At 41.4% G+C, this 26,079-nt stretch overlaps 1 protein-coding gene across 1 annotated transcript; it reads left to right on the forward strand.

Annotated features, from left to right (window-relative positions):
* Positions 1 to 14,703: 14,703 nt before the first annotated feature.
* On the forward strand, positions 14,704 to 24,268 carry LOC147897684 (uncharacterized). The gene is made up of 6 exons (XM_087380091.1): positions 14,704 to 14,875; positions 17,763 to 18,074; positions 20,087 to 20,225; positions 20,914 to 21,035; positions 21,264 to 21,371; positions 24,152 to 24,268. The coding sequence occupies exons 1-6, from the start codon at positions 14,774 to 14,776 to the stop codon at positions 24,266 to 24,268; spliced, it is 900 nt and encodes a 299-aa protein (XP_087236217.1). The 5' UTR covers positions 14,704 to 14,773.
* Positions 24,269 to 26,079: the final 1,811 nt, after the last annotated feature.

Here is a 26,079-nt window from a genome sequence, read left to right on the forward strand (position 1 = left end):
GATAATGCAAAAAAAGAAATCCCAACACATAAACATCGTAAAACATGCTTCAAGAGAAAAAATAAATGCCGCTTTGGGTTCCCTTGGCCACGGATGTGACACACAAGGGTTTTGATGCCACGGCAAGATGATTCTGATGTCTATGCTCTTAAAAGGCACCTAAAGACGATCAACTCTACTCTCCTAGACGACAATGCAACCTCGTTGGACTACAATGGCTTCTTAGCAACTATTAATATAATATAGAAGAACAATATATATTTGCCTTGCAGGCATCTATTTCCCAAACAACACTCTTTTTGAGAAGAGAACCAAAAGCCATTTACACTAACAACTTCAACCCTACATTGTCAAGGTTATGGGTGGCAAACATTGATGTGCAGTTCATACTTAATCCTCATGGAGCAGTAGTTTATTGCACATCTTACATGACTAAATCAGACAAAGAAACCACTTTAGCAGTGAAACAAGCTCTGTCACAAAGCATGAGCTCAAATGCAGCACTGAACGAGAGCATCAGAAGATTTGGCAATGTTATCTTGAATACTCAACATATAAGTTCTCAACAAGTTGTGTACCTAGCACAATCATTGCCACTCTCAAGTTCAACCCAACAATTTCAATACAATAATATGAATCCACCAAAGAATTGAACATTGTTGCTTAAACGCAAAGAGCAACTTCAAAAAAGGCATCCTAAAAGCACAAACATTTTCATCATCATAAAGTACTTGAAGCGACAAGAGGATTTGCACAGTGTTTGCCTTACAAAGTTTGTGAGCAGCTACACACTCATTGGAAACATAGCAAAGCAAAGAAAAAAAGAGGAAATAATACGATTCACCAACTACAATGAGATAAACGATCCCAAAAACCACTACAGAGAGTTATGCCTTCTATTCTACCCATACCACAACATCGAGCCATCTCTTGATGAGGATACCACTACGTGGCATGATATGTATCGTAAATACAAACATATCATAGATACAAACAAAGCAAAGTTCAACAAGCTCATTCCCACATTCCCAACAAATTCTTCATGTACTAGCAATGCCACAAAATCATCTACAAGCCATCACACAACAAAAAACATTGATGTTTACGACATTGGGATTGACATGCCAAACCCCCCCAATAATAATCAATTCCACAACCAAAGCTTGCTAACATATAAACTTGTGTCCAAGAATGACTATTACATTACCTTTAGAGCACTAAATGACGAACACTGTCTAATTATAGAGCACATTATGCTCAACAAAAGAATCTCCCCGACAAAGCCATTTCATCTTTTTCTCACAAGAAATGCTGGAACAAGAAAAACTTTCATGCCTATGGCCATCATTCAAGCACTTCTTTGCACGTAATTGCACATAGAAACTGAAAATGTGGACTCCCCAAAGGTTATTTTATTGCCCTACACTGGGAAAATAGCTTTCAACATTGGTGGCACAACAATTCATTTTGCACTGCACCTCCCACTTATGGCATCCCCCTATACAAGATTCTCACATGAAGCTACGAGAGCTATCCCAACTCTACAAGGACCTTCAACTAAGTGTATTGGATTGGCCATAGTACATTAGTTGCAAATGAAATGTGCTTACGAGAAATCAAGCACAACCACCACCAACCATTTGGAGGTATTGATGTTCTATTGTGTGGAGACCTTTGCCAAGCTAGCCCAACAAAAGATTCATGGCTCTTCTTGAGCCAATCAACACACACATCAATGCAAACATCTTTTTGGAAAGACAATGTCCTACTATATGAACTTAATACACCAATGCACCAAACAAACAAAGAATTCATAGATGTACTGAATAGAATACGAACAAGAAAACACACATTGAGTGACATCTCTTACATTAACAACAAATACCTTAGACAACCTCAACAAAAACAAAACATTCCCCACTTGTTCTACACTAATGCTTCAAAAGACATTCATAACAAAGAGGTGTTCCAATTGCTCAAACATGATCCTCATACCCTCGAAGCAATAGACAAAAGACACAAGACATGTAGCAAGACAATCACTATCCCCCCTAGCCCAAGAAACACAGCAAGATTGCACAAGACACTTCATTTGAAGCCTGGAATTATTGTCGAGATTTGTTCTGGGAATCTTGACATTTTCGATGGATTGGTCAATGGAGCTCACGGAATATTTAAACATTCAAACAAAATAAATGGAAATAGTGTTGTGTGGATCTTATTCAACAACACATAGGAAGACAAGCTCGCTTCAATAACTCCTCCATTTATGACAACAACATTCCAAAAACATGAACACCAATCACAAGAGAATTTCAAATAGGCAAAAACAACTTGAATTCAATCTCTAGAAAAAAATTTCCCATACAGCCAGCAGCTGCTAGAACAATCCATCGTTTATAAGGACTAGGATTGCCTTGCATTCGACCTCTCCCTCATCAAATTGCATGGTCGGCTTCACATACACAACACTATCACACATATGAAACCCTGAAAACCTCTATCTCATCAAACCACTCTAAGGGAAACACATCAAAGTAGATAACAACGTCTTAAAAGAAATTGAGTGCCTCTAATCAGATAGACAATGGATTACCTAGCAATATAATTTCTCCACCTCAAAAAATAACTACAAAACATTGCAATCCCTAAACACACGCACACTTAAGTCTCATTGGATAAACATTGTTGACGACAAAAGCCTCATGAGTGCCGCAATCCTCTGCCTCCAAGAGTTGCATAACACCACATCAACAAATCTATCCTTCCCTGGATTCACATGCTTGCATAAGACACAAGGTGTAGGAATAGCTACGTGTTACAAACAAGACATTCAACTACTCAAAGATCATTACATTAATAAAAAAAGGTTTGGAATGCTATCTCACAATCTTTCAAACAAGCACTTTTAAAACCATTGCCATCATCAATGTATACAACTCACCTCTAACAACAAGTACAACACTTCTTGCCTCACTACAAGAACAACTCCAAAACATAGACAATGGTATACCCACAACAATCATAGGAGATTTCAACATTAACTTGAACAATTCAAACAATTCCAACAAAAAACTCCACAATTTCATGTGCCAAAGAAATTTCTCATAATTGATTAATCATCCAATGACTATAAATAGATCAACCATTGACCACATTTGGACGAGATTTGGACAAACCAAAAAAGCGAACGCACTTTCGTAGGAACACACTTTATCTATTGGTCTGACCACTCCCTTCTTTAAAAAAGCGTAGACTCCACTAATGATTTGCACATACAAACACCCCCTTCTATATCCACACAATAAATCTTTCCAAAAGCAAGCCTAATGAATGTAATTCACGTTTCTCCCCCCCCCCCCCCTTGGAATAGGTAAATTCTATTAATGCAATTAAAAACATACAACAAACTTCCCGAATGAGTTTTTTATGAAACAAGGAAAGAAAACAGATCGCTAGCAACACACACACATGATACTCTGTACCATGTGACCCCCAATTAAATACCTTTGAATGCTCAAATAACGTTGTGCTTCATGCATGTGTGTCGTCAATTGTGTGAGATGCAATTTTTCAACGAATTTGCACAGACATTATGGTCTACACAACTACTCACCATTTAAAATCCTTGCATGCATTGTCGACTTTGGCAAGCATTATTTAGAATGTATATTTGTTGGATTCTCTTACAAGGGAGACAACAACACACACAACAAGGAGGTCCAACAGGGCAACATTATGCAAGGACGCTACTATGGAGTTGTGTGGTCAATTCGTTGTTGGCATCTACACTCTTGCATCGAACGATTCATGTGTCTAGCTGTCAAAGGCATTATGATGGCCCTCCCGTCCGTCATTCCAATTTCCTAATAGCCATTATAAGTAGTGTTAGATTCCTCGTGAGCACCGCCCGTCTTGCTACACTCAAAATCCTTTTGCGTACAGAAGTGCGGAGCAAGTTTCATATGTCTACCTTCTCACAAAAGCCTTCCCAAGACAGAAATTGCTTTGCGCATTGTACTCCTCAAAATTTTTACAAGTAGTTTGACCTTTCATAACTTCAACTACAACACGAGCTACTATAAGTATGTCTTAGTTGTTGTTTGTCTTTCTCTGGCATTTATATTTTGAGACAAGGTCTTGCACTTCTCATGTTCGATACAGCAACGCATCCAGGCTTGCAACAAAGAAGCAATACTACTAGTAAAAGCAAAATTTCAATACCCTTGCAATTTTGACATGTCAAACTACATCACGTACAACAACAAGACGATCAACGATTCCATGCTCGTGGGGGAGCTACACATGGGGAATTTCCACAAGGTGCTAGGGGAGGGGGTTATGAAATCAACTACTGCGACAAAGCTCTTGAGAAAATAATTATTTGGGAGTGTGTGTGTGTGTGCGTGTCGCTGGTTCCCTCTGCTCCTATTGTATCTCATACGTCTTCCTTCTTTTCTAGTTCTAGAACTCATATTGTTTAACCTTGTGATGTTCACTAGTATTAATTTAAGTTACGCTTGCTTCTTCTACGTCAGATGAAAGAAGATACTTTTGCTGCTTCTTCGTTGGTGTCACTCTGCATTTTGTGTTGTTTGCTCCCTTTGCGTCTTTCAATAAACTCTTTTTGGGCAGGCCTCTTGAATGAAATATATCATTCACCTTGTTTAAAAGTGTGTTGGGCTATTACGCTTGCTTCTTCTACGTCTGATGAAAGAAGATACTTTTGCTGCATCTTCATTGGTGTCACTGTGCGTTTCGTGTTGCTTGCTCCCTTTGCGTCCTTCAATAAACTCTTTCTGGGTAGGCCTCTTGAATGAAATATATCATTCACCTTGTTTAAAAGTGCGTTGGGCTATTACGCTTGCTTCTTCTACGTCAGATGAAAGAAGATACTTTTGCTGCATCTTCGTTGGTGTCACTTTGCGTTTCGTGTTGTTTGCTCCCTTTGTGTCCTTCAATAAACTCTTTTTGGGCAGGCCTCTTGAATGAAATATATCATTCACCTTGTTTAAAAGTGCGTTGGGCTATTAAAAGGGAGTTTTCGTCGGAAGGTGCCTGACTGGCATCCCAAAATGGAGATGCAATTTTGGGCACTTAGGAGAACGCCTTCTCCATTCATCGCGTGCCCCAAGGTGCAACACTGCCCGCCGCCTCGCACAAAGGATTGCGTGTGTACGACCCTTGAAATCTACACTGTGTGAATCGATTAGTGTATCTTTAGCACACCACCCGGTTAATATATCTTTAGTAAATCCTCTACGTTTGGAATTTGGGCCAATTTCATCACACAACCCGCACGCCATCCTCCCAAAGGTCATGTGAAGGGCTACCGTCCTAGTTGGCCCAATAGGAGGGATGGGCGTGGGTACCCACATGCATGCTACATGATTACTACACCACCAAGTTGAGAGACAGGTGCATTTTGAACTTGAGGCAGAAGATTAAAAAATCTGCGCCACATTCTGTAGACGACAGAAGAAGATGATGATGGGGACATTCGCTTGTAGGATTTTCGGCATCCCTTCGATCACTCGCCTATCGCCTGGGTATGTCGACAATTTCTGTAACAATTCAGTTCATTGAGCTTGAGAATTCACTAGCGAATTGGTTTGATCCATTTTGCTCTAAGAATTTTCGTTCATTGCTCTTGAGAATTAACGAGCGAGCTTCTCATGAATTTGTTTGAGACTGTTTGCTCTGGCATGATGACAGAGGTAGTTGAGAACTTGTAGCTCAAAATGCAAGGGTTAATAGTATTCCCTGCTGGCAGGATTTGGCGAAGAGGATGTCGTGTTGGTCTACAGTGTAGTAGCAGAGGGGTTCGTCGCATATTGATCACACGATCTGCTGCCTTTGAAGACCGTAGCTCAGGTAAGCCCCAGTTCATCCTTGAAGGTGAAAGTGCTTTTGCGAGACGGTTTGAATGTCGCAAAGCTGTCAAATTGACACCATAGTGAGCTTAGTTGGGAACTCTTTGTAATCATATGGGGAGATGAGATTTCTATACTCGTGTAGCAGCACTGGTTTGAAGTTACTCCATATATCGGGGATCCTCTAGTAGTTACATGCGTCTTTGTAAGCTTGGTAGACTCTCATAAGCTCTATTCCTGTCTCTTGATTAGCTGTTGAGATATGACTTACAACTGTAGCTGACTCTTGCTTAATAGGAGGTGCTTTTCTTTGGGAGGAAAATAGGGAAAAAGAAACTGTCCCTAAGCTCTGGGCAGCACGAACGACCGAATGCTTCCAGAGCCGAATTCTTTAGGCGCATGCGATGTCTTTGCCTCCAGATTCCACTCCACCCACGTATTACAAACTAGGTGTCCATGTTCTGCATATGCGATGTCTTTGCATCCAGATTCCACTCCACCTACGCTTAAAGTTATACATTTGAGGTGAGTAAGCACGTCTTCTTTTATTTGTCTAATGGTCTTTACGATTCACGATCCATCCCCTGGTAAATGAAACTCAAGCACTGAGGATGCAACACCAAAACACAGCTAAATTCCATATATATGCAAGAAGATTACCAGGACAGGAACATCTTTGATAACTGGCTCTAGTCTCATGTTTTTTCTATTAGTGCACAACTTTTCCCTTTTTTCTCTAGTTCTTTTCATCATTTCGCACATTTGCATATAGTCATCTAAATCTTGTTTCTCTCTTTCTTTTCATAAGTTCTGCCTCCCTATCTATTCGGTTTTGTGAGCTCTATTCATGTTATAGTCTTTTGTTACGCCCAGATATAACTTGGCAATGCTATAATGCTCCATTAAGGAACACTCCTTTTAATGAAGCAAATGACCTATTTTCGTTCTCGTCTTGATGGGAGAAGAGATTTAATTCAATTATCATTGTCTAACTGGGCTTGGGAATGCCCAGGGTGTCAGCATTATTTGGACTTTTGTAACTGGTTCACTAGTTTATGCGGTAAAGCAGATAGGTATGGTAATGCACAAAATTGTAGGGCAATTTTATAGGGATGGCAAGGAGAGAAGCAGGGTCTTAGTGAAAATAAACTGCAAATAATGCAAAAAAGTTGGGCTACCACAATTCTGATAATATGTGGTGCTGTTCTCATGATAAACGTCTACTTCTGTGTACTTTTCAGTACCTTTAAGGGGTAGTACTTGCACCACATTTGTTCTTGTTGAGGTTTATTTGGGGCTGTTGTCCCTGCCTTTTGGTTTCTAGTGCAGCTCCAAACAGAATGATCTTTGCCTAGACATTTAAAAGGCCCTAGCTTTTTCATATCCTCTTTTGCAAAAGTGGATACTTTGAGTTTCTTGGACTGTGCGTGAGAACCTCCTTTTTAAATTGCCCCTTTCTTTTTCAATTAGAAAGTTTATTGAATTTGGGAACAAAAATAGTTTGTTCCATAATTCCACTTGTCATAATAGAGAATTATAACTATCCCAACCTTTCCATGCCCTTTCAAGCTAATTTTTAAGTAAAAATTCTTTTAAGAAGGCTTGTTCAAACTCGTATAAGTCTCTATAAGACTTATCCACCATTTATATGCTTTCTTGTCCAAGGAAAGACTGGCTTCCACGACTTAATTTTCAGGTTGTGTATTCCTAAGTATGTGGAAATCTTGCCAGTTTTGCAAGAACGTATTTATAGCATCCTTGTTTCTCTACTTTTCTTCCCCATGATAAATTTTAGGTCTTTCAAAATATTTGAGGTTTCTCTCTGTTGAGAGGTGGGCACTTTGAGTTGTGGAGGAGTTGGCAATTTTTCAACAAGAGTTGTAGATCGAGAATTTGATAACTTGGAGATTGCTTCAATAAGAGGGCCTCAAGAGAGGCATGAACAGGGTCATCCTGACCGAAGGCCTCATATAAGTCTTCGTAGTTGCCATCTCATGCAGTGGAGAACAACTCGAGAGAGTATGTAAGGGAAGTACCGAGATTTATAGGAGAAATACAGCAGTCAAAGGAAGAGAAGGGCTTTATAGACAACAAAAGAAAAGGACAAGGATTTATAAGATGGAAGAAGGGGGGAAAAGGGCAATAAAAAGCAAACGAAGCTCACTGGACACACCCACGCAGCAACGCCCCCATACTCAGTGAGCAGGTGAAAAGCAAAGGAAAGATGGTGACAAAAACCAAAGGGATGCTGAAAGAGCTCAAAATTTCGCTGGACAGAGAATCGCGACTGCAAGGAGGGGTCAAAACTGGCTGCGCAGGAATCGAGGGTCTAAGATTTAAACCTTTTCAGAGATGGATTCAAGGGCCTTTCTAGACTTCTCTCATACCCAGATCAGAGGTGACTTGCCGCTTTCATTCAGGAGGCAGTCCGACATAGAGAGCGCCTCATCAGATCACAGAGACTTGCCTACACTACCTAGCCCGTCACCGGGCATACCTTGACATTGCATTGACTATGTCTACACAGTTTTCTAGCATGGGTTAGCTTTTTCATAGCTTTTTTGCAAAAGGCCCAAGCTTTTTCATATCCTCTTTTGCAAAAGTGGATACTTTGAGTTTCTTGGACTGTGCGTGAGAACCTCCTTTTTAAATTGCCCCTTTCTTTTTCAATTAGAAAGTTTATTGAATTGGGGAACAAAAATAGTTTGTTCCATAATTCCACTTGTCATAATAGAGAATTATAACTATCCCAACCTTTCCATGCCCTTTCAAGCTAATTTTTAAGTAAAAATTCTTTTAAGAAGGCTTGTTCAAACTCGTATAAGTCTCTATAAGACTTATCCACCATTTATATGCTTTCTTGTCCAAGGAAAGATTGGCTTCCGCGACTTAATTTTCAGGTTGTGTATTCCTAAGTATGTGGAAATCTTGCCAGTTTTGCAAGAACGTATTTATAGCATGCTTGTTTCTCTACTTTTCTTCCCCATGATAAATTTTAGGTCTTTCAAAATATTTGAGGTTTCTCTATGTTGAGAGGTAGGCGCTTTGATTTGTGGAGGAGTTGGCAATTTTTCAACAAGAGTTGTAGATCAAGAATTTGATAACTTGGAGATTGCTTCAATTAGAGGGCCTCAAGAGAGGCATGATGTAAGAAACTAATACAACGTCTGTGCTCAACAGATAACAGGATCTCGTATGCAAGAGAGAAAACAAGATAGCATGGAGAATAAAAAATTTGATTACTGTAGAACTGATACAATAGATGGCGCTGCCTCCCAACCGTGCGCTCCTGTGAAAGAAGCTTCGATGGCGTACTAGAAACAGTAGAAGACGGAGGCTGGATGCTAAGGAATCAGGGTTGCTGTAACCAGTGATGAAATGGGCTTCATGGGCTTGCTCTTATATAGCCACCAGTCGTAGTCGGTTAGGCTCAATTGGATGACTGATTTGGTCTGCCCAAAACGGACGACTGGGGGTCGGTCTCGAAATAGGCCATCGACCATATGATAGAAGCGGTGTGCAAAATAGAGCAACTAACCTACGTTCTCCGTTCGGCCTAGAGCCATCCGGGATCATCTAAGGCCTCAAACGGGCCCCGCAACCCGAGAGTGGGTTGCCTCGAAAAATGCTCCGTCTACCCTCAGTGCGGTCAGTCAAGGGATGCCTTCCCGCACTTGCATGTAGCCTAGTTGGCGGTGTGCCAACTCTATCTGAAGCCGTCTAGCCATCAGGCCACACATGGCCTCCATCTGGTGTTCAAACTAGGACCTACCGGATAACCGAGCTACTCAAATGCCGCCTTCTCATACGGGGGGCTTACAAGTAGAGTTAGCTGGTTCCCGCATAGTTCCACGAGAGTGGAGCATTGATATCTAACATCCCCCCTCAATGTCCGCCCGCAAGTGAACTTACTTTTTCGGTCCAATGCCAAGTCGATGAAGATGCCTCTCCAGCAAGTCTCTTCCAAGAGCCTTCTTGAAGATGTCCGCAGCATTCTTTGTAGTCGAACAGTACACCAAGTCGACCTCTCCATCCATGATGAGCTCGCGTACAAAGTGATATTGAATCTCAATGTGTTTTGTGCGAGCGTGGAACACCGGGTTCTTTGCAATCGCCATGCAACTCTGATTGTCACATGATAAGTGCGTAGGCTTGTTCTGCACTGCACCCATGTCTCCCAAAATCCTCCTCAACCACACTGCCTCGCAAGAAGTAAAGCATGCAGATTTGTACTCGGCCTCGGTAGAAGAAAGAGCAATTGTGAATTGCTTCTTTCTGACCCATGACACAACTCCAGATCCAAGTGAGAAACAGTACCCTGTCACTGATCTCCTGCTGTCCACGTCTCCTGCCCAATCCGAGTCACAGAATCCGGTCAAGATGTTGCCCTTGGTATAGGTGATGCCATAATCAACTGTGCCTTTGATGTATTTCAGCACCCGCATCCTTGCCCTCCAATGGTTCTCCCGGGGCTTATTGGAAAACCTGCTTAGTATACCAGTCGCAAAACTGATGTCCGGCCGTGTGTTGTACCGGTAAATCAAGCTGCCCACAAGCCTTCTGTACTTCGCTTCGTCCACCAGTGGTGATGAATCCTCGTTTGAGAGCTTCGCGTTAACCTCCATAGGGGTACCAACTGTCTTGCACTCCGCCATGCCAAATGCCTTCAGTATCTCTCCAGCATACTTCAGCTGTGAAATGAAGATTTGTTTCGGCTCCTGCCAAACTTCAATCCCCAAACAGAAATGCATCAGTCCGAGGTCTGTCATTTCAAACTCTCTTCCTAGCAAATGCTTCGTTTGCGAGATCTTCTCTTCATGGTTCCCTGTTATGACAAGGTCGTCCACATAAAGGACCACGATCATACACCTGCCTTCTTCTCTGAAGATATAGAAATTTGCATCAGATGGGCTTCTCCTGAACTCATTTTGCAGAAAGTAGGCATCAATTTGCTAGTACCACGCTCATGGGGCCTATTTCAGCCCGTAAAGTGCCTTCTTCAATTTGCAGACTTTACCTTCTGAACCGGGGATCTCAAAACCTGGTGGTTGTTCCACGTATACCTCCTTCTTGAGATCTCCATTCAGAAAGGCGGATTTCATCCATTTGAAACACGGGCCATCTTCTCTGGAGAGCTAGAGCCAAAACACTGCGAATTGTGGTTAGCCGAGCTGTGGGAGCAAAAGTATCTTGATAATCAAAACCATGTATCTGTGCAAATTCTTTTGCCACGAGTTGAGCTTTGTACTTATCCAACGTGCCGTTGGACTTGTACTTGGTCTTGTACACCCACTTGGTTCCGATTACCTTGCATTTTGGTGGTCGATCCACAAGGTCCCAAGTGTTGTTCTTCATTATGGAGCCATACTCCGACTGCATAGCCTCCATCCACCTATCATCGCCTTGTGCCTCTTCAAGACACTTGGGTTTATCAGCACGGATCACTTCTGTCATCAAAGCATAGTTGACCAAGTGTTCCTGTGTCCTTCTTTGCTCCTCTAATCTCTTGGACCGGCGGTGTTTGGATGGTTTCTCCTCAATGGCTGGAGGTTCTCTGCCGTCCAAAAGCTGCTTTACCCACTTCGGGAATGGCCGTTGCCGTTGTGGTTCTACAGGCTCTTCTTCATCTTCTTTGTCTTGAATCCTCCCAAGCACCGTGGGGGAGTTCGGTCTGCTATTGGTGGCTGCACTGGATGGATATCTTGGTCCTGGTTGTCTGGGAAGGAAGCATCCTCCTCCAATTGATGCGGCTGTTCTGAGAAGATCACATCGCGACTTACAATTACCTTCTTGGCAATAGGGATATAGAGACGGTAACCCTTCGCCTCTTCACTGTAGCCCAAGAAAATACACTTCCGGCTCTTCGGTTCCCATTTGGTCCTGGTAGCATCAGGGACATGCACAAAACAGTCACATCCAAAAACTCTGAAATGTGCAGCTGAAGGTTTCTTACCAGAAAAGGCTTGCTGTGGAGTCATCCCGTTCATAGCCTTCGTGTAGCTACGATTTAGGATGTAAACTGTAGTGTTACATGCTTCAGCCCAGAAAGTTTTTGGCAAATCTTTCCCTTTCATCATACTCCGGCCCATTTCGCAGATGACGCGCATCTTGCATTCTGCTACTCCATTTTGCTGTGATGTATGTGGCAGGGGTTTCTGCCTCTTGATCCCGTGACTTTTGCAGTAACTTTCGAATTCAGTCGATGTGAACTCTCCACCTCTGTCTGATCTCAACTTCTTCACCTTCCTCCCCGATTCTTTCTCGACCATTACATGCCATTCCTTGAACCTACTGAAAGCCTCGTCTTTCGTCTTCAGGAAGTATATCGATATCCTTCTACTGTAGTCATCGATTAGTGTCATGAAGTAGTAGGAACCACCCAAAGCTTCCGTCTCCATCTTTCCGCAGAGGTCCGTGCGAACGAGCTCTAGAGGAGCCTTTGCCTTGCTGGCCTCTTTAGGAAAAGGCTGCCGATGCTGCTTGTCCATCATGCAAGCTTCACATACATCGGGTAGATCTGAAATTTCTGGTAGGTCTGCAATCATTCCACTTTTATGCATCTCCTTCAAAGAACTAAGGTTTAGATGACCAAACCTCTCATGCCACAGCTTAGTGTTCTTCACATCGGCTCGAGCATTGAAAGCTGAGAGTTCGTAAATGTTGTTGCGCTGTGTATCTTTACCAACGACCTTTCCTTGAAGATCCAGGATCTGTGCACCATTCTTATCGAATTGAACTTTGAGGTCCCGATCCGTGATCGCAGAAACGGACAACAAGTTCCTCTTGATATCTGGCACATAAAGAACATCGGACAACTGTTTTACAACTCCATCGTACCTTTTCCTTTTGGTGGACATTTTGCATCATTGCCGACTGCTACCAGGACGTCATTTTCTACCGGCTGTAGAGCGGTATACCAATCCTTTTGATTGGCCATGTGGCGCGATGCACCACTGTCAATGATCCAAGGTTCATCCGCAGGTACATGAATTGCCTCCATGCAGATCTCCTCAATTGCTACGAACAGCTCTATTGGTGCTGCTTGTGCGCTGTTGCTGGACTCTTTCTTTACTTCGTTCTTCTCATGTGCAATCTTCTTTCGGCACTCATTCTGCTTGTGCCCTGCCTTGTTGCAATAGAAGCACTTGATCTTCTTCTTTCTCTTTTTATCATCAGAAGAAGATGGGTTACCAGAGTCCTTACCCTTACCTTTCTTTGATCCGGTCCAGAAAGCTGAATCTTCTCCAGTCCTTGTCTTTTGACGCATCTCCTCCTCCCGAAGCATCGTGTTGAAATCCTCAAAGTTGAGGGGCGGATTTCTGTTCTGCGTATTCAGTGCCGTAACAAGACCGTCGTACTTTGGTGGGAGAATCCGTATGCACCTTCGTGCTAGATTCTCGCTGGTGATGGTGATGCCAATCGCAGTCATCTGATTGCGCAGATTTTTTACCCTGGTGATGAACTTCTCTGCCGCTTCAGACTCAGACAACTTCTCGTTCGCGAGTTGAGTCTCCAAATTCTGAATCCGCGTTTGATTCGTGGTCTCATACTGATTTTTCAAGACCGTCCATGCCTCCTCCGCTGTGGTGACATGTTGAATTAACGCCATGACGGAATCACTAACACTGCAGACAATAGAACATAGCGCATCTGCATTTCTTCTTGTCCACGCAAGAATCTCATCCGCAATTGGTACTATCTGTTGTCCTGCATTGGTTGTATCCGGTCTCGCAACCGGCCTCATGTCCACCCGAGTAGTAGTGTCCCAAAGCTCATATGCGCTTAGGATGGTCTTCATCTTGAACTTCCAGAGTGGATAGTTAGAGCTGTCCAACTTTTCGCTTTCGCCGAATGGTGGGATTCGCAGTCTTGTGGGCTGGGCCATCTCTCACAATCTGCTCGCAAACAGAAACACACTACCAAATCTTCTTGCTAGAGTCCGGGCTCTGATACCATGTAAGAAAATAATACAACGTCTGTGCTCAAGAGATAACAGGATCTCGTATGCAAGAGAGAAAACAAGATAGTATGGAGAATCAAAAATTTGATTACTGTAGAACTGATACAATAGATGGCACTGCCTCCCAACCGTGCGCTCCTGTGAAAGAAGCTTCGATGGCGTGCTGGAAACAGTAGAAGATGGAGGCTGGATGCTAAGGAATCAGGGTTGCTGTAGCCAGTGATGAAATGGGCTTCACGGGCTTGCTCTTAGGCCACCGACCATACGATAGAACCGGTGCGCAAAATAGAGCAACTATCCTACGGTCTCTGTTCGACCCAGAGCCATCCGGGATCATTTGAGGCTCCAAACGGGCCCCGCAACCCGAGAGTGGGCTGCCCCGGGAAATGCTCCGTCTACCCTCAGTGCGGTCAGTCAAGGGATGCCTTCTCGCACTTGCATGTAGCCTAGTTGGCGGTCTGCCAACTCTATCTGAAGCCGTCCAGCCATCAGGCCACACATGGCCCTCATCTGGTGTCCAAAACCAGGACCTACCGGATAACCAAGCTACTCAAATGCCTTCTCCTCATATGGAGGGCTTACAAGTAGAGTTAGCTGGTTCCCGCGTAGTTACACGAGAGTGGAGCATTGATATCTAACACATGAACAGGGTCATCCTGACCAAAGGCCTTATATAAGTCTTCGTAGTTGCCATCTCGTGCAATGGAGAACAACTCGAGAGAGTATGTAAGGGAAGTACAGAGATTTATAGGAGAAATACAGCAGTCAAAGGAAGAGAAGGGCTTTTATAGCCAACAAAAGAAAAGGACAAGGATTTATAAGATGGAAGAAGGGGGAAAAAGGGCAATAAACCCAAAAATAGCAAGCAAACAAAGCTCACTGGACACACCCATGCAGCAACGCCCCCATACTCAGTGAGCAGGTGAAAAGCAAAGGAAAGATGGTGACAAAAGCCAAAGGGATGCTGAAAGAGCTCAAAATTTCGCTGGACAGAGAATCGCGACAGCAAGGAGGGGTCAAAACTGGCTGCGCAGGAATCGAGGTAACAGCACGAAACCCTGGACTGTAGGATGGAGGGTCCAGCAGCAAATAGGCTGGTTGTGACATCATGTAGCCATCTAAACCCCACACGAGCAGCAGGCAACGCAAGAGCAGGTTGCAGGAGGCTCAAAACAGCCCGACGAAGTAGCAAGGAGGAGACATTTGCAGTTGTGCCTGTAGAGAAGGGTCAGTACAGGTCACCACGGGTCTGAAAGGGCTGTGGAGATGAAGCAAAGCTGCAAACGAACCCTAGAGAGGGCTGCAAACCACCATAGTTGCTCTCAAAATCCTCCACACACACACACACACACACACACTTTATACATTTATATTTATATATTACCAAGGAGGGAAAGAGCGATATAAAATGAGGCTATGGCGTAAAGGTTCAAACTTTGTAATGACATGGCCTTCTCGTTGATCCCTTTTGTTTTATGTGTTCCGCAGCTCATTGTGCAGTTGACTTCCTATATTGAACCGACTGTTGTCTGCATGCTGCTGACCATTCCTGCAGTCTAGCGACTCTGTATTGGGGCTATTCAAGCAGCCATAGACCTGTTGCTCCACATGTTGTACCGTGTGCTTGCTCCAGCCATCTATACCTGCTGCTGCCGACCTTCATTAGCCTTTGAATGACTGTTTACCTCTTGTTCTGTCATCGTACAATTGATGTACTGCTTGACTGCCTTCTGCAGGCAGTAGCTTTATACATTGCCTATGTGGCAGACTTCTTGTTCACTGAGCACTCAAATTTGCACACCTGTTAGCGTTGGATCTGCCCATGTGGCCTCTCTCTGGTCCCGAAATCCTACTATAGGTTACAATCTCCCATGTCCTCATTTGGGGGCCCACAGGTGGGGAGTTGACCTCTAGACTCATAGATAGATATTGATTTTTTAAATGTTCATAGGTCACATCAAGGCTTGTGTTTGAATTTCTAGATCTAAGGGTCTAAGATTTAAACCTTTTCAGAGACGGATTCAAGGGCCTTTCTAGACTTCTCTCATACCCAGATCAGAGGCGACTTGCCGCTTTCATTCATGAGGCAGTCCGACATAGACAGCGCCTCATCAGATCACAGAGACTTGCCTACACTACCTAGCCCGTCACCGGGCATACCTTGACGTTTCATGCCATGTGTGTGATGCATTGTATTGTATGGTATCGGATCAGATTACATCTGTTATGATGATGATGACTATGGTGATATGTATGATGATGGCATTGACTATGTCTACACAGTTTTCTAGCATGGGTTAGGATGCTTGCTTAGTAGCTCCACCCTTTTGCTCATTGTATTAGGTTTTCTATCAGTCTCATAGACCCATCGGTCTTTAGTAGACTTCAATAGACTTTCTTTCTTTCTTTCTTTCTCAAGCCTTTAAAAAGTTTTGTTTTTCTTTGACTGGAAATTTCTCTTTTAGGCTTGTACATGCACATAATGCGGTACTTCAATGATAGCTCCAATTGTTTGATGCACGGTGGCAATTTAGGCATTAAAAAAATCAACGTCCTCTCTTTGAAGCATCTTATAGGTACTTTGGGATAATTTATCCATAGGCCCTCATTAGCAGCTATGTAGTTTCCTTGAGTGAACTGTCCTATATAAGGTCTGTAGAGCGCAACGCGTATCTGCACTCATCGTTTGGCTTCTTGCTTTCCAAATGGCATCATTTTCTCTGGTTGGAATTTTGAGGACACACTCAACCTAATTGATCAAGTAGGAATTAGAGAAATCAAAGATAGTACTGAGCTAGGTTGGCCGTGGTTAATGAGGTACGGTGTCGTGCCAACTCATGCTATTCTCAGAAAACTGGTTACCACACAAATATAAATACTGCAAAAGCAAGAAACCCAGTCTTGTGGCCTTGGGACTAGGCTAGGGAGGAGCTTTATGGGGCTCTTGTACCTTACTCTATAAAACTGAGTTTGCTGACTGGACTTTCTCTTCTTGTAGACACTAGTGGTCATAACAGAATCTATGAAACTGCGTTGACTGAACTTTCTCTTCCTCTAGACACAAGTGCCTAACATCAGACATTTGAATTTTTTAGCAATAGACTCCTCCTTGGATCCCTACTATATGTACCACAGTTATCAGGATATCATGTTGGTGCTGGAGAATAATTTCGAATGGGCAGCTGCTTTTCAAACTTAATTTCGTGATTTTTAAATAGGGAGTAGAGATAACAAGATTGTAAATGCTTTGCCAAGAATAATGTGTATGGACATGTAATGCAAGCCTGTACGCGTTTTCCTTCTGTAAACTCTTATTGAGACATTGTTGTGGCGATGTTCCTCTTTGTGGGTGTGTAGAAGAATTGAAATTCAGTTTTAACTTAGGGACAAGGTAGGGTTTAATGTTTCACACGGAAGCTGAGATGGTATGAGAATCAAGCAGGAAAACAAGGGTTACCCATGGGTGGCAGATGCAGAGGACCTCTTTTGGACCCTTTTGAGTTTCTTTAGCTTGGATGTGTTTTTCAGGTGGCTAGCTTTATTCCTTTCGCTAAAGGGCTATAATTACTTAAAATATGAGATTGGATTATTTTAATTATACACTGCGTGCACTTTTTTAGTAAGAGTTTAGCAGCAGATCTCCTCTCTCCTCCCTCCTTTTATACTTTTGCAAAAAGCAAGGTGGGCAGTTCAAAATATGTTCTTTGATTTTTATCAAAGTGAATGATCTATGTTTCACCTTGCATGCAGCGTTGGATGTGTTATGCTTTAGTGACGTAAAGAGTATCTCCATTTGAGGAGGACAAGATATGATAATGCAATGAGGTCAAAGTCTTAGGCATCATTAAGCAACTAGGGGTGAATATACAGGCAGAATTTACTTTTATCAAGGATTTTTTTGATAGAATCCCTTGGGTTTCAATTTGCAGTGGAAATTTCTCTCTCTTTTGAAGATTCAAGGACAAGCTTTGAAGATCTGGGAAGGTCAACAGAGAACAATAAAGTTAACCTGCCTACCACAAGTGGTGACAATTGCTGCTATTGTGACTCCTATGGGTGGCCAGAATGGAGCCGTTGGCATCATTAGAATGTCAGGCCCTTCGGCAATCACCAGTACCAAAAGTATCTTTGTCCCAGCAAGGTGGTCAAAATATGGCAGATCCAGCCCATTTTGGAATCCACGGAGTCATTTGGTGGAGTATGGCACGCTTGTTGATTCTTCAGGTAGCTTGGTTGATGAGGTAACTCTGTCAGCCCATATGTTGCATTTCTCTTGAAGCACATTAAATTTTAGAACAATTAAAAGCCTTTAGGCCGTGACCAGGACAAAAACATATCAAGATCCTTTGCGCCAAAGACTGAGTTTCTGCATTTACAATAATTGTCAGCTAAATTTTGATATAGGCTACAGGCCCCGTTTCATACTGCAGTCATAGACCCACAGACAGAGCTGGGCAGTCTACTTTATTATCTCATCTTGTCAAATTGAATTATAAAACTAATTAAGTAGGCTGGCTTTTTGCTTTTGCTAGGGCAGTTGCTAGAGAAGTCACAAAAGGAGTTTGTATGGTCCTAGAAATCAATTGTTTATAAGTGAAAAAAAAGATGGACATAGGAAATTGGGGAGTTGCCCTTTATGGCTGGAGCTGACCAGTCTAATTTGATCACCACCCATGCATTCTACTTGCATGGTTGTTCCCATTGACTATTGTTCACTCTGCACACAATGGACACCACACATGGTAGTTACCTTCACACACTCCTTGAAAATACAAACAGCAACCTTCCCTTGATGCCAAAAGTTAAAGGGAAGTCACCTAAAGAATTGTTTCTTAAAAGTAGTTGGATAATAGCGAGTGTACAGTGCTCCTATGACGCCAGATTTGAGGTAAACTGAGGGCACTCTAACAAGGAAGAGAATGCAAGAGATGTCCGATGCTAGTAGATGTAAGAAGGTTAGTTTCTTGTGTATCATTAGCAGGAACTTTTAAGCATCCTTTGTAGCAAGAACTCGTAAGGAGTTTTAGATGAAACTTTCAGAAAGAAGGCCACCTTGTCCCATTCAAGATGGTACCACTTGGAAATCTTATTTAGACATCATTACACACGTTACATGAACATTTCATGTCTAACATGTTTTACAAATGACATTGAACCAAGTTTGTATCAGGGCTTATAGCTGTATATATAGATAGAGCTAGTGAGCAACGGACGTGCTGGCTGTCATTCAAAGGAGGTCGAGATGGAGTTGTACTTCATTTTTTGTTATGTAACGAGCAAGATGCGTTAGATACTCTCTCATTAGCTGTGCCTGTCCTCATACAAGCCATTGTGGAATGAAGCAAAGGGCTTGCTAAGGCCCTTGCTGAGTGCTAAGCTAAGCTAAGCTAAAAATCTGAACACTCCAGACATGCAAAGCTAATGCTCCAAAAACCTAGCCGGGTGCCATGGTGGCTCTTTGGTGAGATGCGAATAGATCTCGTATCTGCATCTGTCAAGCTGTCTCTTGCTAGCGGGGGGCGTGGTCCTGCGATCAGTGTATCCAGTGGGCCATATCAAGACTGACACCTCGGCTCGGACGGTCTCCCTCGAGTAGAGTAGGGATGGATTGGACTTGTATAGTACGTGCTCTGGTCAGTCTCTGCATCGTGCATGGTGGCTCCACCGCTCCACCTATCTCTTCCTTCTCATCCATGCTGCCCTCATGTAACCTATCTCCTCCTCCTCTACCCAATTGTGATTTGGGGCTGACTCGAAGGCATAGGAGTTGGTGACGTGTTGTTGTGCTCGACCTGTCTCTTGTGGCAGTGTCACCTCTGGTTGTCTAATTTGTTGCAGTAAGGTCTCTCTATGTCATCATATCTCCATCAGATAGAAGTCAATGCAGACTTGGTCATGAATTGGATCAGTTGGGAGAGTGGCTTGAACTTGTCGCCCTCCTGGAAGAGGCAGTGGTATCGTCCTTGGAAGTCATATAGGCGGGGAAAATGAATAGGAAGTGTTCCTTTGTCTTCATCTCTGCCAATGTGCATAGCCTGCAAATCCGCTTCTCTCTAGGTGTGCCTATGGCTCTCCCTTTATTGATATTGAGCTAATCGGATGAGACCTGCATCTGCCCGATGGTGAACCTCAGTGCATGCGAGACCCGTTTGTCCTCTAGATATAGGGCTTGGTAATCACTCAATCCTATGACATTCTCAGGAAGTGGCCATGGTAGAATTCGATCTTGGTCAAACCTGGGATTTCACTACAGGTTCTGGTTGTTCCGATGCTGGCCCCAAGATCTTACACCAGGGAGGATGTTATTGAGCTTCAGTGTCATGGTGGTGACATATGTGTACGTCGGGTTCTGCAACTTTGCCTTCAGGCTGGAGCTAGACTTGCACAACCTGGTATGTCAGATTATCATTGATCGCATGCTATGGTGGGAATTTCTCATATGAATTAATTGTTCAAATGTTGGTAATCTGTTATGAAGGACTATCACACAAACAGTGCACCTTAGCAATTTGATATTTGTACTGGGGCAAGCATGCTGATCGTCATTTTGTCTTGTGTGTTCTGAGTATGCATGCGCATGGATATCATGCCTGTCTAGCTCTGATAGTAAAAAGTCCACAAGCTTTTGAATATGGTATCTCTTGCTGAGTCTGAAATTCTAGGCAGAGTAAGTTAACTCTCAAGGGGCAAGGGGGTAAATGCAAATCTCCAGAAGAATATTAATGGTAGGGATGAGAGCTTAGGCATATGAAGCCAAAAGAAAATGAATTATTAATTGAAGGAAAGGATAAATCTTGCAAAACAGAGCAATAAACTTGATCTTAAGCTATTATTGTACTGCTGTTTGCCATCTGCCCTCAATATATACCAGTGTTGGCAACGTGAACGTCTGAATCTAATAAGTCGAGACAGATTGAAAGCACGAGCCTTCATGCTCAATCTCAAGCAGTTGTTCTGCTGCTCTTTGCCATATCTATTCAAATAAGTAGTAGTTTTAGCAACTTAAAAATATATATTTGCTTTGATTGAAGATATGTCCACTGGAAAGGCTCCTAATTTTGTAATATTGCTATGTTGCAGGGGAGTTCACTCTTCGAGCTTTCCTGAATGGACGGTTGGACCTTGTGCAAGCAGAGAATGTGGCTCGATTGGTATCTGCAAAGACTGTTTCAGCTGCTGAGACTGCGCTGGCTGGTTTTCAGGCATGTTTCTGTTCTTGTGATTTTAGGAGCATAACTTTTGAAAGAATGGTTAAGTTCCATGAAGTGAGCTGCTCCTCCTGCTCATGCTGCTGCTCCCTCGCCATAGCCTTCCCTCTCTCTTCCCCTCCTCATTGCCCCTTCCTCCCCGCCCCCGCCCCCCCTTCTCTTTCTCACCTGCCTTTCCCCCCTTCCCTTCTCCTTGACCCTCACCGCTTGAATCTGCCTCAGTTTGATGCTGTTCCAGCCTGTTTAGGTGATCTTGGTGCTTGTGATTTGGCCGCACCTCTCCCAGGACGCATTTCAGCATCTTTGCAACAAGTTAGCTTTTCTCTGCTTGTAAGCACCTCTAACATGCAACAAGTAGCAAAAGGCTAGGAGTTTGAGATTCCTCTTGAAAACATAATCCCACCCCGGGCATGTTTTAGATGATCACAATTCGCGCATGACCCAAACTAGCCCAAAACTTGAACTAAACTATTTTAACTACTAGTAAAATAAACTAATTTAACTACTAGGAAACACAACAATTTCAACCACCGGGATGGGCATCAATTATTTTAGTTGCAAAATATATTTTTGTTCATTTTTTGTTCAACCATGTTAGTTCACAACAATCATATAACTCCTATTGACCTGAACTCGCCTGGTGATATATTGCATGATGTTCCAACCACTGGACTGGTTTAGGACAATCACATAAGTCGATTATTGGAGTATGACCCCAACCAGTCCAAAAATTAAACTTAAATAATCTAACTACTATGAAATACATAAATTTCAACTAACCATTGGGGTAGTCATCAATTATTTCTATTTGTGTAATATATTTTTGTTTCAACCATGCTTATTTAGGACAATCACATAACTTTTGTTTAGCTTGAGTCAACTTGGTGATATTTCCATGATGTTCCAACCACCGGGCTTATTCAAGACAATCACATTAAGTCTAAGTCAGTTCGGTTTAGAAATTAATTGGTATATGACTCAAGCTAGTCCAGATATTAAACTTAAATAGTATTTAACTCTTAGGAAACATAGCAGTTTCAACCACCGAGCTAGTTTAGGACAATCACATTAAGTCTAGGCTAGCCTAATTTAGAAATTAAATAATTAAAAGTATTCCAAAAATCATTCATAGACAACCACCGAGCTGGTGAAATATATTGCATTGGTTTGGGACAATCACATGATGGGGAGGTAGTCGAGCGAGGAAAACAGAAATGGTTGGGCTATCAGTACATAATCTCATTGTGTATATGTACTCACTATTGAGAAAGATTTATATTGCTTCCTCAACATTTAACATGATTATAACATGGTTATAACATAATATTGCAAGTGTACATTGGTGATAGTGTTCTATATTCTTATGAGATAAAGTTTAATAGAAATGGTTTGGCTATCAAGAGCTACTATATAGTTGAAGTACATCATTTGATAAAAACATAACCTCACTATATGTAGGTACTCATTGTTAATAAAGATTTATATTATCACCACAATTTTCTAGATGATTATAACATAACCTTGCAAGTCTACATTAGTGATAGTGTTATTTATTCACATGAGATGAGCTGGCATAGATATGGTTTGGCTACCAACAACTAGTATATAGATGAAGTGCATCCTATTCAATAAAAACTTCAACATTGAACATGATCACAACATAATATTGAAACTCTACTTGGTGAAAGTGTTATATACATTTTAATTAGATGAACTTGTAAAGAAAAGATTTGCTTATTTTTTGCTAATATAGATAGTTATAACGTGCTTCCTATTATGGGAAGCCTTGCTCTAAATCTAGTGCAAGAAACTGGTAACAATTTCATTAAATTCATATTTTGATACATGAAAATTTTAAAATTAGTACAAAGTGGCATGATTTAGATTAGTATCATGCCTTGCCATTTGATTTGATATATAACATTATCCCATTTGAATTTTTAAATCAAAAGATATAGAACGCTAAAATTCTCATCTTTTAGGCCAAAAGAGAGAGCGGCTTAACACACTTCTTGATTTGGTCTAAAACATGAGAATTCAGGATGTCTAAATTCTCATGTTGTAAGTCAAAATAGGGAGCGCGTCAATGCGCTGTCTCTTTTGGTCCAAAACTTGAGAATTTTAGCATCCTCTATCTTTTGATTTACATATTCAAATGGGGTCTTGTTATATATCAAATCAAATGGAAAGGCATACTTTAGATGATTATCATGCCATTTTGCATCATTTTGTAAAGTTGTATGCATCAAAATATGAATTTAATAAAAATTTAGCCGTTTTGTTGTATTGGATCTAGAGGAAAGTTTAATTATCGGGACACGTCGATATGTTGTCTATTTTGGCTTCTACTATTGATTTCTATAAGCAAAGTTTGATTTGTTTTGGAATCTAATTCATTTATAAAAAGGGATGTATCTACTCTTTAGATTTTGGATTGGTGGGATGTAAGAGTCAGTCACTGGGAAGGGATGTTTTTGCAAGAACAAAAAAACATGGGTTTTGTACCAAGAGTGAATAGAGTTTCAAAGACAAAGCATTTGCAAATGCGTGTAATGTAGAATATTCCATTTAAGGAGTCTTAGGAAACTTTTGACCTGTGTGAAAGGTTTCATTGGTGATCTCACTTATGTTGATGGAGAGATAAAGGAGGATTATCAAAAAGCAAGTGAGACAAAATGAGCAAAGATAGGGTGTGTCCTTACTAATGATGCCTTGACAATGACATAGGACCAACCCTCTCATGGAATTTTAAAGAATTTAGATTTTTTTGCTATTTAAGTAGGGGATTTGTCAATCTATTTTTTTTTGTTTTGGTTGTTTTTTTAAGCCTGTTAGCTTTTTCTTGCTTTTCCTCGCTCGCTTTTTGGTAATCCTTCATAACGGGTGTTTGACCTAAACTAATAGCATGATATATTGCATGATGTTCCAACCACTAGATTAGTTTAGGATAATCACATTAAGTCTAAGCCAGCCTAGCTTAGAAATTAAGTTAAACAATTAAACTATTCCAAAACTCATTCACAGACAATCACCAAATTGGTTTAGACAACCATCACTGACTCGTCAGTGTATCAAGAATATGTATGATGTGTTAGTTTTACTTCTTGCAGCCTATTAACGTCCCATTAGTCGAGGTGAGCGGTGATGACGAGAAGGCAGGTTTCGAGGGATTTTACTTAGACGGCTTCGACGAGGATCAGGGATTAGGCAGAGGTCACGAGGGTTAGGACGATGACAACGACGACTCTGATGATTCGGATGAGCTGTAGTAGTAGTAGTAGTAGTAGTAGTATTAGTAGTACTTTGTATATACTTTGGCATGTATATGCTTTTGTCTGTTGGCTCGTTTGAGCTATTTGGTATCACCCTTTTTGAAAGAAAAATTTTGTAACAAACAAGGTTGTATATACTTCGGCATCTATATGCTTTTGTATGTCTGATCGTTTGAGCGATTTTGTATCATCCTTTTCACAAGGAAAATTTTGTAATAAACAAGGTTTGAGAGTTTTATCTCGCATGTTTGCTTGTAAACATTCTTTTGTAATGCAAAAAAAAAAACATTAGTGAGGCAAAATGGGACCATAGAAAGCCTTGTTTTGTCCTACTAAGTTTTTTAAAAAGTTTTGTTAAGGTTCGGTATATATCGGTACTTTATCAGTGTCGGTATATATCGATCTTTACCAGCGTTGTTATATACGGACGCTTATAGCGATGCATGTTTTTTGACATTAATAGAGACAAAAACTGATCTTTGCGCTCGTTAAAAAAAAAAATAGTGTAAAAGACGTCGGTATTTTCGTTGGAAAATGGTCTGTACCTTGTAGTGACATATTCTAAAATTAAGAAAAATGTAAACATAAACATAAGCTTTTCTAAAAGTAAATCATTTCATGCATCTTGTTATGCCTACTATTCCATTTTTCCTAAGCTAGCTATTTTCTACAATATTTCATGCAACTAGATTGAAATCTTAAATTATGTAATTAAACTAAAATCCCAAGCCATGCAACTAACAAACTTAAATACTTCATGTAAAAAATCAAAATCTTCTATTTTTTCAAAGCCACGCACAATGTCACATGCAACTAACTAATCTTTACCTAATAGTATGTAAATGCTAATTATCCAATTAGTATCTAAGTGCGAGTGCATTCCAACTGGCAAAAGCAAGCCCACCACCGGCACCAGATCCTATTTTGAACTTGCAAGGACTAACAAAACTTACAAATTTCTTTGTAGCTTTGTTTATCATCTTTCTTATGCTTCTTGTCTTTTCCAAGACTCCATAGAATTCTAGGAATCTCGATTATGTGAATAATAAAAGTGTGGTGTTAGTGAGGTGTTAGTGAACAGTAAGAGTGCGGAGCTGGTCTCGATTAAAATTCACTACTAGATCGTTTTAAAATGCCCCAGGGTTAATTTAAAAACATTCAAAATATTTTAATACAACATTTTAAAACTAACGTTTTAATACCGTTGTAAATCCTTGTCCTTAGGTTTCTCTGAAATTGATCTAGATGCCCTTTGAAGGTGCCATCATGGAATGCATGTATATTTATTATCTGCAAATGCCGGTACAAAAAGCCTTGGTTGGAATGGAGATTTGTGGTAGTATAACAATTCTTCTATGATTGAAAAATACAGAGGAGGTGAGCACGACATAATTTTGCTTTTGATGTGTTGTACATACTTTTGGGTCATTTACCTATAATTGTTTTAATTCCTCCAAGGTAGACACTTAAAAAACTTCTTAATGATGAGGTAATGGAGTCCTCTACGCGACGGGCCTTGTGGAAACTTCTTGAGCGTTTGCAATTTGCGATCGTGAGAGTGCATCAGTCACTTGATTCCATTTGTCAGGTGTGTATGAAATTTTGAACTCGTAATCTGGAAGTAAAAGTACCCATCAAGCAAGACGCGTCCTGTAAACCTTTTCTTTTTCATTAAGCTTGTTAGTGCATCGTGATCAATTTGCACTTCAAAACAGGTACCATGCACATAAGGATAAAGATTGGTGGCTGGCCACACCAATAGCTAA

Source organism: Dipteris shenzhenensis, chromosome 10 (genome assembly GCF_047967505.1).
Source record: "Dipteris shenzhenensis isolate YYH24624 ecotype China chromosome 10, Dip_SZ_1.0, whole genome shotgun sequence".
NCBI classification, from domain to species: domain Eukaryota; kingdom Viridiplantae; phylum Streptophyta; class Polypodiopsida; order Gleicheniales; family Dipteridaceae; genus Dipteris; species Dipteris shenzhenensis.

Coding starts and splice junctions, on each gene's coding strand:
- LOC147897684 (XM_087380091.1), top strand. CDS start 14,774: ATGGTGACAAAAGCCAAAGGGATGCTGAAAGAGCTCAAAATTTCGCTG. Junction 18,075..20,086: donor CAGGTAGCTTGGTTGATGAG/GTAACTCTGTCA, acceptor ATTTCACTACAG/GTTCTGGTTGTTCCGATGCT. Junction 21,372..24,151: donor AAGTTAGCTTTTCTCTGCTT/GTAAGCACCTCT, acceptor TACTTCTTGCAG/CCTATTAACGTCCCATTAGT.